The 15,507-nt window shown below is 43.3% G+C and overlaps 1 protein-coding gene across 2 annotated transcripts in view; it reads left to right on the top strand.

Annotated features, from left to right (window-relative positions):
- Nucleotides 1-15,507, top strand: part of MOCOS (molybdenum cofactor sulfurase) — a 393,375-nt gene that overhangs the window by 292,700 nt on the left and 85,168 nt on the right. For both annotated transcript variants that reach the window (XM_075316537.1, XM_075316536.1), the window contains exons 7-8: nucleotides 1,456-1,572; nucleotides 3,572-3,982. In XM_075316537.1, coding sequence (XP_075172652.1) covers nucleotides 1,456-1,572; nucleotides 3,572-3,982 — 528 coding nt within the window. The remainder of the gene's footprint in view (nucleotides 1-1,455; nucleotides 1,573-3,571; nucleotides 3,983-15,507) is intronic.

The raw sequence follows: 15,507 nt of genomic DNA, 5'->3' as shown, positions 1-15,507 counted from the left end.
AAAGAGCAAGCGATCAGCAGGTAGCATAGCAGAAATGTGTACTTTGCCTTATTCCAAATTATAGAAGAAAGATTTCCATTTTTTTGTGTTTTTTTACCTTTGTATACTAAAAACTTTTTTGCAAAAAAAAAAAGGTCAGGTAGTGGGTTAAACAGATAGGATCGGTAGTGACCCTGGAAAGTGTTGCAGGAGCTTGACTGTCAGTCCTGGGGGTGATCATGTAAAAACTGCTCCATCACAATGACATACCTGTACATCATTTTGTGGAAACTCAATATTGATTGCATATGTACACCAAATGTCAGGAAGTGGTTAAAGGGAATCTATCACCGGCAGAATAATGTAGGAAAAGAGATCCCAATTTCAATGATGTCTCACTTAGTTTACTAGGTGCAGCTGTTGTTACATAATCAGAGTTCCTAGATGTAGCATGTAGCAGAGCTCAGAAAGCTAACCACACCCACACCTCAGCTTTGTGTATAAATTGTCTATCGCTTCTAAGGCGGGCTTTGCACACTACGACATCGCAGGTGCGATGTCGGTGGGATCAAATTGAAAATGACGCACTTCCGGCATCGCATGCGACATCGTAGTGTGTAAAGGCTCGATGATACGATTAACGAGCGCAAAAGCGTCGTAATCGTATCATCGGTGCAGCGTCGGTGTAATCCATGATTACGCTGACGCGACAGTCCGATGTCGTTCCTCGCTCCTGTGGCAGCACACATCGCTGTGTGTGAAGCCGCAGGAGCGAGGAACATCGCCTACCGGCGTCACTGCGGCTTCTGTAGGATATGCGGAAGGAAGGAGGTGGGCGGGATGTACATCCCGCTCATCTCCGCCCCTCCGCTCCTATTGGCCGCTTGCCGTGTGACGTCGCTGTGACGCCACACGACCCGCCCCCTTAATAAGGAGGCGGGTCGCCGGCCAGAGCGACGGTCGCAGGACAGGTAAGTCCATGTGAAGCTGCCGTAGCGATAATATTCGCTACGGCAGCTATCACAAGGATATTGCAGTTGTGACGGGGGCGGGCACTATCGCGCTCGGCATCGCAGCATCGGCCTGCAATGTCGCAGCGTGCAAAGTGCCCCTAAGAGGAGGGGGCCTGGTCGGACAATTGCTCATGAGCCCTGTAGTCCTGGCAGAGGTAATATACTGGTGATAAAGCCTTTATGGTGTAGAAACAACAGCACACAGCCTAATAAGTGACACATCACTTATTTAGTGTTTTAACCCCTACATCATGCTGTCCTCAGATTACATAGTAAAAACCTGCTGATGGATACTCTTTAAAGTTGTGACTTATAAGAAATGCTGTTATTAGCAGAAAGGATACATTTGTCATATGTCAATTTTTCTTTTTACACTAATGGTATTAAAGGTGCAATAAAAATATGTATATTATTTTCACTCTTACTTAGTCATTATTTAATTATTAATTTTTTTCATGTGCAGGTGGAAAAGCTGGCTAGTCTGTACAATATCCACTTTCGTACAGGTTGTTTCTGTAATGCTGGGTCCTGCCAGAAGCTTATAGAACTTACCAGTGCTGATGTAAAAAGCAACTTAGAGGTTAGCCAAAACTGCTCTGTATTGTGTCTGTCTGATTAAATGCAATGTGTGCAATATTCTTTTGAATACTCAATGGATAATCCTATCTTTTTTTTCTATTAAACCCTCCAAAAAACAAAATTATATGTCATTTCTCACCTATTAATTCACCTCCATGGCACTCCAGCTGCATAAGTCACCTGTCCATATGACCAGAATTGAATATACAGATACAAGTGCATCTCAATAAATTAGAATATCATCAAAAAGTTGATTTATTTCAGTAATTCAATACAAAACTTTAAACACATATATTATATGGAGTCATTACACACAGAGGGATCTATTTCAAGTGTTTATTTCTATTACTGTTGATGATTAAGGCTTGCAGCCAATGAAAACCCAAAAGTCATTATCTCAGAAAATTAGAATAATTACCACAAAACACCTGCAAAGGCTTCCTAAATGTTTAAAATGGTCCCTTAGTCTGGTTCAGTAGGCTACACAATCATGGGGAAGACTGCTGACCTTGTTCAGAAGGCAGTCATTGACAAACTCCACAAGGAGGGTAAGCCACAAAAGGTCATTGCTAAAGAAGCTGGCTGTTCACAGAGTGCTGTATCCAAGCATATTAATGGAGAGTTGAGTGGAAGGAAACAGTGGGGTAGAAAAAGGTGCACAAGCAACTAGATACCCCCCAGCCTTGATTGGATTGTTAAAAAGAAAGGACATTCAAAAATTTGGGGTAGATTCACAAGGAGTGGACTGCTGCTGGAGTCAGTGCTCCAAGAGCCATCACACAAAGACATATCCAGGACATGGGCTACAAGTGTCGCTTTCCTTCTGTCAAGCCACTCATGACCAATAGACAATGCCAGAAGCATCTTACCTGGGCCAAGGAGAAAAAGAACTGGCTGTTGCTCAGTGGTCCAAGGTGTTTTTTTCAGATGAAAGTAAATTTTGCATTTCATTTGGAAATCAAGGTCCCAGAGTCTGGAGGAAGAGTGGAGAGGCCACAATCCAAGCTGCTGAGGTCTAGTGTGAAGTCTCCACAATCAGTGGTTTGGGGAGCCATGTCATCTGCTGCTGTAGGTCCACTGTATTTTATCAAGTCCAAAGTCAGCGCAGCTGTCTACAAGGAAATTATAGAGCACTTCATGCTTCCCTCTGCTGACATGCTTTTTAGAGATGGAAATTTAATTTTCCAGCAGCACTTGGCATCTGTCCACACTACCAAAAATATCAATACTTGGATTAATAACCACAGTATCACTGTGCTTGATTGGCCAGCACACTCGCCTGACCTAAACCCCATAGAGAATCTATAGGGTATTGTCAAAAGAAAGATGAGAGACACCAGACCCAGCAATGCAGATGAGCTGAAGGCTGCAATCAAAGCAACCTGGGCTTCCATAACACCTCAGCAGCGCCACAGACTGATCGCCTCCATGCCACATTGCCGCACTGATGCAGTAATTCATGCAAAAGGAGCCTCGAAGCAAGTATTGAGGCATTTACTGTACATACTTTTTCAGTAGGCGCCAACTTTTCTAAGTTTAAAATTTATTTTCAGTTGGTTTTATAAAATTTTATAATTCTCTCAGATAATGACTTTAGGGTTTTCATTGGCTGTAAGCCATAATCATCAACATTAACAGAAATAAACACTTGAAATAGATCCCTCTGTGTGTAATGACTCTATATAATAAATGTGTTTCCCTTTTTGTGTTGAATTACTGAAATAAAATAATTTTTTAATGATATTCTAATTTATTCAGATCCACTTGTACATCTGATTCTGGGAGTGCAGACATAACACTACTGGAGCAAATCATTGGTCGCAGCATTGATATGCTGTTCACTGCTGCAGTAACTGGTTGTCCACCCTGGAAGAGACTGCTAACATAATGGGAGGGAACCGGCGGTGGTACAGAACAACCCCTATTTGCAATCCTATGTAATGAATTATCGTTATATGTCTAGTAATTAAACTTTATTGTATCTCCTTTTTTTCACCAAGGCTGGGCATATATGTGGAGATGACATGGATGTAATTGATGGACGACCTACTGGCTCTGTGAGGATATCATTTGGATTTATGTCTACATTCGATGATGCAAAAAGCTTTTTAAACTTTATTGTAGACACTTTCATGAAAAGGTCAGCACAAGGCACTCCACAAATGCTGGATTATGAAAAGTTCTCAAACACCAGTGTCTCACAGTTGGAAAGCAATAAGGAAGAAAGCATAAATGGCAATAGAAATATCACAAGCAACACAATGGACACCCAGAGCAAAATATTTTCTAATCTATCTACAGTAGAACATCCTTGTATGTGCAAAGGAAGAGAAACCATGACAAGATATAACAAGCCAATCACACTCAGTCATATCTACCTTTATCCCATCAAATCGTGTGCTGGATTTCAGGTAAGGCATTGCATTAAACTCTTAAAGAAAATCTGTCAGCAGGTTTTTGCTATTTGTTCTGAAAATAGCAAGTTGTAGGGGTTAAAACACAAATGTCAGCGTCTCTTATCAGGTTATGTAGTGTTGTTTACTTGCAATGATCATTTTAGCACCAGGAGATTAGAATTGCTCAGACTACATAGCCTCATACTGTTAAGGTACTTTAGACGCTGCGATATCATTAGTGATAGTCACGGTGTTTGTGACGCACATCCGGCATCATTAATGATATCGCAGCGTGTGACAAGTACGAGCGACCTTAAACGATCGCAAAAGCGGTCAAAAATGTTTGCCGCGGAGAGGTCGTCCTGAAACCAAAAATCATTCTCTGCTTATTAGCGATGTTGTTCCTTGTTCCTGCGGCACCACACATCGCTGTGTGTGACACCGCAGGAGCGACGAACATCTCCTTATCTGCCTCCCCCGGCAATGCGGAAGGAAGAAGGTGGGCGGGATGTTACGTCCCGCTCATCTCCGCCCCTCCTCTTCTATTGGACACCTGCTGTGTGACGTTGCTGTGACGCCGCACGAACTGCCCCCTTAGAAAGGAGGCGGTTCGCTGGCCAGAGCAACGTTGCAGGGCAGGTAAATCCCGTGTGACGGGTGTAAGCGAGGTTGTGCGCCACGGGCAGCAATGTGCCCGTGTCGCACAACTGACGGGGGTGGGTACGATCGCAGCGTGTAAAGTACCCTTTAATCTGACACACCCACAGTTGTGATAAGCTGCTCATTTTTTATAGACATTATATACAGAGAGCCTGGTATGGGGGCGGGATTAGCTTTCTTAGCGCTGCTGTATTCTAAATCTAAAAACTCTGATTGTGTCAGAACCACTGCACCAGGTAAACTAAATGATACATCATTAGATTCAGGGTATCTTTTTGTCTACATCATGCTGCTCTTAGATGAGGTAGTAACAACCTGCTGACAGATGCCTTTTATATATGAAAATAATTTTCTATAACAGTCTGCTTGGCTTCACAATTAAGTCTGGCCTCATTCAGACATCCATTTTTAATGTTCATGTTTTATCCATGATTTATGCAGGCTTGTTTGCTGTCCATGATTAATGCTGCTATGTATATAGGAAAAGCTTTGATATTTATTTACTCATCCATACACGAAAACTACATTGGTAAAAACTGGGAAACTGAGCAAACAAGTAGAATAGTGGACACCAAAAGACTGCTTTGTTCTTTTTTGTTTCTGTATGTGAAAAACACTGATGTCTGAATGAGGCCTAAAGTAAAGCTCTAGCCCAGAACTTAAAAGCTTGTCTTTATTTCATTAGGGGGAATTTAGGGGAATGCCATCCATATAGGCTTTCATGTCGTACACCGTCTGCACTTCATTTTATCATAAGTCAAATGTCAGGCATGCATGTGATATATCTACATAGACCAGAGAAGAACCATGGGTCCGAGTAGAAGGATGACTGCTTTATTTTCAGGATGTAGAGCAATAATATAAGAAGCCATTTGGATAGGAGCCAAGAATGCGTACACTTCCATTGGTCAAGCAGCAAAAAGAGCTTATTCTGAGATATACAGTCAGGGCCAGAAATATTTGGACAGTGACACAAGTTTTGTTATTTTAGCTGTTTACAAAAACATGTTCAGAAATACAATGATATATATAATATGGGCTGAAAGTGCACACTCCCAGCTGCAATATGAGAGTTTTCACATCCAAATCGGAGAAAGGGTTTAGGAATCATAGCTCTGTAATGCATAGCCTCCTCTTTTTCAAGGGACCAAAAGTAATTGGACAAGGGACTCTAAGGGCTGCAATTAACTCTGAAGGCGTCTCCCTCGTTAACCTGTAATCAATGAAGTAGTTAAAAGGTCTGGGGTTGATTACAGGTGTGTGGTTTTGCATTTGGAAGCTGTTGCTGTGACCAGACAACATGCGGTCTAAGGAACTCTCAATTGAGGTGAAGCAGAACATCCTGAGGCTGAAAAAAAAGAAAAAATCCATCAGAGAGATAGCAGACATGCTTGGAGTAGCAAAATCAACAGTCGGGTACATTCTGAGAAAAAAGGAATTGACTGGTGAGCTTGGGAACTCAAAAAGGCCTGGGCGTCCACGGATGACAACAGTGGTGGATGATCGCCGCATACTTTCTTTGGTGAAGAAGAACCCGTTCACAACATCAACTGAAGTCCAGAACACTCTCAGTGAAGTAGGTGTATCTGTCTCTAAGTCAACAGTAAAGAGAAGACTCCATGAAAGTAAATACAAAGGGTTCACATCTAGATGCAAACCATTCATCAATTCCAAAAATAGACAGGCCAGAGTTAAATTTGCTGAAAAACACCTCATGAAGCCAGCTCAGTTCTGGAAAAGTATTCTATGGACAGATGAGACAAAGATCAACCTGTACCAGAATGATGGGAAGAAAAAAGTTTGGAGAAGAAAGGGAACGGCACATGATCCAAGGCACACCACATCCTCTGTAAAACATGGTGGAGGCAACGTGATGGCATGGGCATGCATGGCTTTCAATGGCACTGGGTCACTTGTGTTTATTGATGACATAACAGCAGACAAGAGTAGCCGGATGAATTCTGAAGTGTACCGGGATATACTTTCAGCCCAGATTCAGCCAAATGCCGCAAAGTTGATCGGACGGCGCTTCATAGTACAGATGGACAATGACCCCAAGCATACACCCAAAGCTACCCAGGAGTTCATGAGTGCAAAAAAGTGGAACATTCTGCAATGGCCAAGTCAATCACCAGATCTTAACCCAATTGAGCATGCATTTCACTTGCTCAACTCCAGACTTAAGACGGAAAGACCCACAAACAAGCAAGACCTGACGGCTGCGGCTGTAAAGGCCTGGCAAAGCATTAAGAAGGAGAAAACCCAGCATTTGGTGATGTCCATGGGTTCCAGACTTAAGGCAGTGATTGCCTCCAAAGGATTTGCAACAAAATATTGAAAATAAAAATATTTTGTTTGGGTTTGGTTTATTTGTCCAATTACTTTTGACCTCCTAAAATGTGGAGTGTTTGTAAAGAAATGTGTACAATTCCTACAATTTCTATGAGATATTTTTGTTCAAACCTTCAAATTAAACGTTACAATCTGCACTTGAATTCTGTTGTAGAGGTTTCATTTCAAATCCAATGTGGTGGCATGCAGAGCCCAACTCGCGAAAATTGTGTCACTGTCCAAATATTTCTGGACCTAACTGTAGATGTATATCTATTTCATCATATTATATTAGGCTAATTCAGCATAAATCACAAAAGTCTTATGATGTCCAAGCGCAGACATGGGTGCGGTACACAGTTCAAATCCCATTTTGATTACTGTTGTTTTTTAGATACAGTATCTTCATATTATTATATACACATTGTACACATTATAATACTGAATACTGTTCATAACATATTGACTTCCCCTGTCTTGAGTTTCTGGTATAGGAAGATAATGTTTGATTCGTTCAACCATATTAGTGTCTCAATAATAACAGAGTGACTGAGAATCAGTTCTCCTGAACTTACCCTAAAGGGTGCTTTACATGCTGCGACATCGCTAGCGATGTGACACGCCAGATCGCATTTGCGATTTGCCAAGATCGGATATAGGTCGTTTTAATAGCGCCGGTCACATGTGCGATCTCGGCAGATCGCAGATACGATCTGGCGTGTCGCATCGCTAACGAGATCGCTAGCGATGTTGCAGCATGTAAAGCACCCTTAAGGCTAGGGGAGCCCCTAACTGTCCCTCATCCCAGAGGTATACCTAATGGTGGCGAGGTCTGGAACCCCAGCATAACCCTAAGGCCCTGTGTGCACTAGAAAAAAGAATTTTCTTAAGAAAATTCCGGAGGCTCAGTAAGATTTTCGCACCTGCGGGAAAATACCACACCGAAATCCGCATCCAAATCCGCATGCGGTTTGTTGCGTTTTGCTGCGGATTTTGTGTGGATTTAGTGCAGAAATGCCGCAGCCAGCGTCGGACTGACTACTGGAGGAATTTCCAGTAATAGCAGGCCTGGCCGCGGTTACCTGCACTGAACTCCGGAGCTGTCACCTGAGCTCCAGAGTGCACTACAAGCACCGAGTGATTGATTCCCCTGCGATTGCAGCCTACACTAAATTGCGAGCGCCGAGTGATTGATTCCCCGGCGATTGCAGTTTAGTTCTGGCCGGGCTGATCTCCGGAGCTCAGGTGACAGCTCCGGAGTGCAGCCTAGCCTCTCTACAGCTGTCACCTGAGCTCCGGAGATCATCACAGTCAACCATCCCTTGTTGACTGTGAGTCATCACAGGCAAGGTCCTCTCTCCCCCTGTACCTGTCTGTGCCTTGTATTGTTCATGACTATTGTACTTATCCCTATTATATATACCACTTTTCACATGTAAAACACCATGGAATAAATGGCGCAATAATAATAAATAATAACAATAATAATAGTTTCCATCAGGTCAGGTTAAAAGCTCAACTCAGTAGGAGCATCAGACTGAGGAAGGGAAAGATGAGGTGGTGCATGATGGAGCTATTGACCAAAATTGTCAATATGGCATGCATAGTAGTGAGCAGCGCAGAGGGGGAGTCCTCCATGACAAGCAAGAAGAGGCAGTAAGTTGACCAGAGGGAGAATGCGGTCAACTGTTCCCCAGAGCACCCCCACATAGCCAGATCATAGGCCAAGAGTTCAGTGTTCCCCAGTTTAGCTATCTTTTACTGAAAGTTCTGAAGGACAAAAAGACAGTTTCCCTCTCTTCATATGCTTAGTTCTTGTACCCCATTCTCCTCCTCGTTTTGCTTCTCATTCTTGACTAAATTACCATCCCCATCAGTCCCAAGCAAGGAGCACTGCAGCACTGCCTCAGCGAAGCGGAAACAGGCTCTGGTGAAACTCATAAACTACACACCATGACGTATCTATAAGGGATAAGCAGGTTACCATGCTAACACCCCCATACCAATCTACCTAAATAAAGACGAGAACCACGACTTTATTGCAGGAATGGCCACAGTTTTTATTTAAACGTATATATGTATACCAAAAACTCGTGGCCCAACATGCCACTCAATTGTTAAACTTAACCTTATACATATATACCCGTATAACCAGAAACCCCGATAGATCCATCCGAGAGGCCAACCATCATTCCTAACCCCCCGGCCGTAACCTCCAAACCGGCCCAGAGGACCACCTCGGCCGTGACCACCCGGCCCAAGGTGAGGGGTAACAACGTTCCATCGTTGATTACCCCTACCCAGAACCTGCGGGCCCTCCGCCCACAAGTTCCCATCCAGTCCGAAGCCACTCCCCTTGAGCGACTTCGTACCAACAAACCGACTGTCGGTACTCCCAACCTCTCAGACGGACCTATCACCCCGCTGTGACAACAACAAAATTGGCAAATCAACCTTGCATTCTCATTTATTCCTCTTTTCTTTGTTCTTTTTTTTTTCTTTTTTTAATTTTTTTTTTTTTTTTGAAAAAACCATCACTTTTCATCATTATTTTTTTTTTTTTTTTTTATAAACATATACATATACATATATCAGGGCGGGCGGGTGGGACACAACTTTCCGGCGACAAAAGGGGAGGTAAACAGTACACCCCCTCTCTTATACCTCCCCAAACTCCCCACCCCTTCCTTGCTCCCCTCCCAATCCCCTTACAGCTCCCTTCCACCAATCCTATAGCCCCATATATCCCCTATCCATGTAAACCAAATTAACCCCTTCCTAACCTGGCACCCTCCCGATCGTCATGGGGTCCGTTCACCCCTATGGGGTTCACTGCCCTTCTTAGCAGGGCTGTTTAAAGTTCAAGTTGATCAGTGGCTCTTGCTGCTGAACCTAGAACAAGGCATGGTTGTGTGCGACAATGGGCATAAGCTTGTGGCTGCTCTGAATCTTGGCAACTTGAACAACGTTCCATGCCTGGCCCACATGCTTAACTTTGTAGTACAGCAGTTTCTGAAATCACAGACCAGCTACTTGTCCAGGTATGCTTCGTCTGTAACCATTTCAGAAAGTCACCTACCGCTGCCGCCGGTCTGGCAGTGCTGCAGCAGTGCTTTCAATAACCCCCTCACTAAATGCTTTGTCACCTACCCATGTGCTGGAACGCAACAATACAGATGATGACAAGGCTTACTGAGCAGTTGAGGGCAGTAGTTGATTACCAGCTCCAACATGCTCGTTGGACTTCAAATCAGCCTCTGCACATAACAACTGCAAAGTGGGCATAGGTGTCTGCCATTTGTGAGGTTCTTCAAAAATTTGAGGACTCCACCAAAATGGTGACTGGTGATGATACCATAAGTAGCCTAACCATCCTGCTGCTGTGCCTACTGAAACACGCACTGCTCACACTGAAAGAGGAAACTTTACATGCCGAGCAAGTGGTTATGGAGCAGCAACTTGCAATGGGTGATACTACCCAGCACAGTCTCATTCAATCTTCTCAGCCCAGATTGGGTGATAATTAGGAGGAGGAGTATGCTGAGGAAGAGGAGGAACAGGAGTTGCATGTCTGTGATACATGGGTGTCTACCCACACCAGAATCTTGTCTGTTCAGCGTACATGGACTAAAGAGCAGGATCAGGAGGAGGAGAGGCAGGAGAAGGAGGAGGAGATGATGAATAATCTTTGTCCTGGTGAGGACACTAAAAAGCTACCACTTGGTAGTCTGGCACACATGGCAGAGTTCATGTCCAATTGCTTTTCCCAAGACCCTTGCATGATATGCATTTTGGCCCCCACCAAATAATGGTTGTGCACCTTTCTTGATCTATGGTACAAGGAGTAATTTGCATTTCTCCTTCGTGTCAGAAATGGCTAATGCAATGCAACAGTTCCAGAAGGACATTGTTTAACAGTTGCTCCAAAAATTCCCTGCAGGCATCAGAGCTCCTGGTTCTTGGGCCAACCAGGGATTAGAGAGGAGGGACACGCAGACCAGGTGCAACACAGGCAGGGAAACAATGTACAAGACCTTGCACACTTTCATCAAACTGCCCCAGCAATAAAGAATGGCTGTGCAGGGTACTCTGACAAAGAGGGAGAAGTTGACTAAGATGATGAAGAAGTACAACCATTCCAGCATCCTCTGTGATTCTTCAGTGCCATATACTGTAAGTTTTGGATGTCCAAGCTGGCAACGTGGCACAAACTCACCTTGTACGCCTTAGAGGTGCTGGCCTGCCCTGCTGCTGGCGTATTGTCTGAGCAGGTTTTTAGTGCCGCCGGGTTCATAGTAACAGATAGGCACAGCTCCCTGTCACAGGAAAATGCAGGCAGGCGGAATCTTACAACATTGAACAAGGGTTAGATTCCCCCAGACTTTGTCACCCCACCAGATGATACCAAGCCAAACTAAAGTCATCCAAAATGTTTAGTTTTGTAAGTTGTATTAATGTCTTGATGCTCAGAGGTATTTTTTTTGTCTGACCTTGCATATAGTGCATTGGCTATAGCACTCCAGGAGTGCAACTCCTTATTAATGGTAACACAATGTTTTCTGAGGCCCTCCTCACTTTCTCTTCCAATGTGTATCAGAGAGCCCTCAGGGGTAATTTTTGGGTTTGCCCTTGCACGAAGTGCATTGGCTCCAGCACTCTAGGAGTGCCACTACTTATCAATGGTAGCATAATGTTTTCAAAGGTCCTCCTCACCATTTCTTTCACGGTGTATCAAAGAGGCCCCAGGGGTAATTTTGGGTCCGCTCTTGCACACCAGCATTGGCACATTTGGTCCTATACCTGAGTGTTGTACCAGTTCTCATCACCTGCATAATGTGCTGCACGGTACCCTCCAAGGAACACATTCTTTCTTTTGAGAAGCTGTCAATCTCTCTGGTTGTGGATGTCACAGAAAAAGTCTCCAGGGTTGTACTGAGTGCAGTCCAACACTTCAGGCCCCTAACCTGGAAGAAGCTGTATCTACATAAATGGTTTAAAGATTAATTTTACTGTCACTGGCTTGGGCGCTGGGAGGGATATGATAAGAAAATCAAGTGTTTACTAAATACATCCAGTATACAAACTCAAGTTGTGGATTACTCCCAAATGTATGAGTGAGGGCCCTCTCAAATTTCTGGTAGAAGGTCACCTGTGGGCCCTCCCAAAATAGACAAATACAGGATGAATATACAAACTCTTTGCAGATATTGTCCTTGGTGGGATTTGAACCAATGACCTCAGCACTACAAGTCTACAGTGCTAACCACTGAACCACCATGCTGCCCTTCCTAATGCATGAGAGAGGCCCTCCTAAATGTAAACCTACACAAGTACAGGGAGACTATATAAACTCCTTGTAGATTGTATCCTTGGTGGGATTTGAACAATGTATCCTAGTGCTGCAAGACTGCAGTGCGCATCCCTGAGCCACCCTGCTGCCATTCCAAGTGTATAAGATAGGGCCCTCCCAAATGTATGAAAGCGGGCTATCCCAAATTTTAGAGTGAGGGCCCTCCTAAATATATGAGTGAGGGTGAAAAAAAAGATCCAGATCTTGTGCTCGGAGACTGCAGTGCTAACCACTGATCCATCATGCTGCACTAGCAAATATATGAGAGAGAGCCCTCCCAAATGTATGAATAATAGTTGCCAGATAGCCCTTCAAAAATATCATTAAGGGTCGCATGATGAGTTTGTGGATATGGTGGAGAAGGAGGAGGAGGCTAAAAAAAAAATAAGATCCATAAAGCTTGTGCTTATTGTGCTGCCCTACCAAATATATGAGAAAAGGCCTTCCCAAATGTATGAGTAAGGGCCGCCTGACTGCCCTCCAAAAATTATGGTTGATGGCCGCATGATGAGTTGTGAGGAGAAGGAGGATGAGGCCAAAAATAAATAAATAAGATCCACAGATGCCACCTTGTGCGCAGTGTGTCTAGAGACTATTGTGCTAACCACTGAGCCACCATGCTGCCCTACTAAATATATGAGAAAGAATCCTTCCAAATGTGTGAATGAAGGCTGCTTGATGGCTCTCCAAAGATTATAGTTGAGGGCCTCAAGATGACCCTTTGGATATGGTGGAGGAGGAGGATGAGACCAAAAAAATAAAATAACATAAGATCTGCAGACACCGTCTTGTGTGCAGTATGTCCGGAGTGAGTGTAATGAGAGCTTGTGTCACTAAAGGAAGAGATTTTTGGCCACCATTTTTACACCTGCTGGTACAATAATTAACAAATCAGTCGTAATTACAATCCAGATTAGCGTGAATTAGTACAGCTACACATATACTAAGCAGGAGGTGTCTGACCATGTCACACACCACATGGACAAATAAGGTAGTAAAATGTTACTATTACATTTCCTGGTGAACTTTATTCAGGATTAAAAGCAATTAAAAAAACAAAAGCTACTTACTTGTGAACATAGCCTGAAGGATTTTTTTTTCTATGTTTTATTTTGCCTTATATACAAGTAATTATACAGGAGAAATGTTTCTGAACATTTTTTCCTGTAACATGCAATTTAGATTTGGTTTTAGAGCTTTTATTGTCACCCAAAAAGGCAGAACAACTCTAACAACATTATTCCCAGAAACCAACTGATAGTCAGAGATGCATTGAGGCATCTTCCCATACTGTTCCCATTCAGTTTCAGCACTTTTTCATCCATTGCAGCATTTTTACAGCCCTCCCAGACTTACCTCCAAGGTCCTCTGGAAAAATATTCAAGTTTCTCATTGACTTGTATTAGGTTTGTTATACAGTACGAATATACGAACATTACAAATTGTTTGGCACGGATAATCCGACTCAAATATTTTACTATTCACCCATCACTAAGTGATACCACATTTATATAGCTTTTTAGGCTTTGCGCTTTTACCTCATAAAACCTATTTTATAGAAAGAAAACTGGTTTTGCATTGCTGTATTCTGAGAGCTATAGCTTCTTTATTTTTTGTGGTATTCAATGAAGGGGTTAACTAGAGTGGTAGTTTTATAAATAGGATTGTTACGGACGTGGAGATACCAAATATGTGAGCTTTTTTATTTTTTTTTACACAAATTCAATTTTTTATTGGAATATTTGTTTTGTTCTTTATTTTTTTTTAAATATTTTTCCTTTTTTTTTACTTATTTTTAAAACGCTTTTGATTAGCCCTTGGATGAGACATTACCTTTCACTGCTCTGATCACAGCTGCACTGTATTGCACTGATTAAAGGGTTTCAGGGTTCTGGGCGTCCTATTTGGTTTGGTGAGTGGCTTCCCTCTGGCCTGTCCATTACATCCCATCTGAGTCTGTTGATCCAGGCAGGCATTACATCATCTCTTGCCCATCTAACAAGGAGAGAAAAAAAAATGGACTCTCTCCATGCTGTGCTAAACCAGGTGCACACCCTTTCTGGCCTTGCACAGCAAGTACAGGATCTCAGGTCTGCTCAGGTTCAAGCCCCTGTAGCACCTTCCTCATTGTGTCCAGAGTCCTGTCGACTGCAAGGGAGCAGATCACGTTGTGGAGCCAAACATGGAGTCCCTGAATCTCAGAGGCAATCTCTTCCAAGGCAGCAGCACCACCTGAGTGGGCCCCATGATACTGACTCAGGTGCCCAGGTACTCCCTGCAGACCCTATGAGGTTAATGTTACTTGTCTCACCAGGGAAAATCTTTACGGCTGCAGGCCTTTGTTGATTGTGGCTCTGCAGCTAATTTCATAGACATTATTGTAGCAAAATAGCTGGGTTTGACTTTGCTAAAGTTGAATGCACCTATTAGAATATCTGCTATTGATAGTACACCTCTCACACAGGGTGTGGTTAATTTTGTAACTCCAGAGATCTCCATGCTTGTTGGTGCTTTGCATGTAGAATCTGTGTCATTTTTTGTTCTTGAGAATCTGATGTCAGCAGTGGTATTGGGCATTACATGGCTGCGCAACATAACCTGGTCATAGACTGGCACCAGGGTGAGATTGTGCTCTGGAGCACTGAGTGTCAGGAGACATGTATGTCTTTATCTGTTAACCTGAATAGAGCTGAACCTGTCTTCATACCTTATGCATTCAGGGAATTTGCTGATGTGTTTTCTGTATCTGAATCTGAAAAATTACCTCCGCACAGAGATTATGACTGCCCCATAGATTTGGTCCCCAATTCCCGACTCCCCAAGGGTAAAATGTATAATCTTTCTGGTCCGAAGCATCAGGCCATGAAAAATTATATAGCAGACAGTCTGCAGAGAGGGTTTATCAGACCATCCAGGTCACCAGTCGGCGCTGGATTCTTTTTTGTTGATAAAAAAGATGGTGGCCTCAGACCTTGTATTGACTACTGTGAACTTAATGCTATTACTGTAAAGAATCAGTACCCTCAGCCACTCATCCCTGATCTCTTTAACCAGCTCATAGGAGCCCGGTGGTTGACCAATTTGGATCTCAGGGGAGCATATAACCTAATCCGCATCAAGGAAGGAGATGAGTGGAAAACGGCATTTAACACTCCAGAGGGACACTATGAGTACTTGGTAATGCCTTTTTGGGTTAAGT

Source organism: Anomaloglossus baeobatrachus, chromosome 6 (genome assembly GCF_048569485.1).
Source record: "Anomaloglossus baeobatrachus isolate aAnoBae1 chromosome 6, aAnoBae1.hap1, whole genome shotgun sequence".
Classification (NCBI taxonomy): domain Eukaryota; kingdom Metazoa; phylum Chordata; class Amphibia; order Anura; family Aromobatidae; genus Anomaloglossus; species Anomaloglossus baeobatrachus.
The sequence above is the reverse complement of the archived record's forward strand: the minus strand, read 5'-3'. Positions and strand labels throughout refer to the sequence as shown.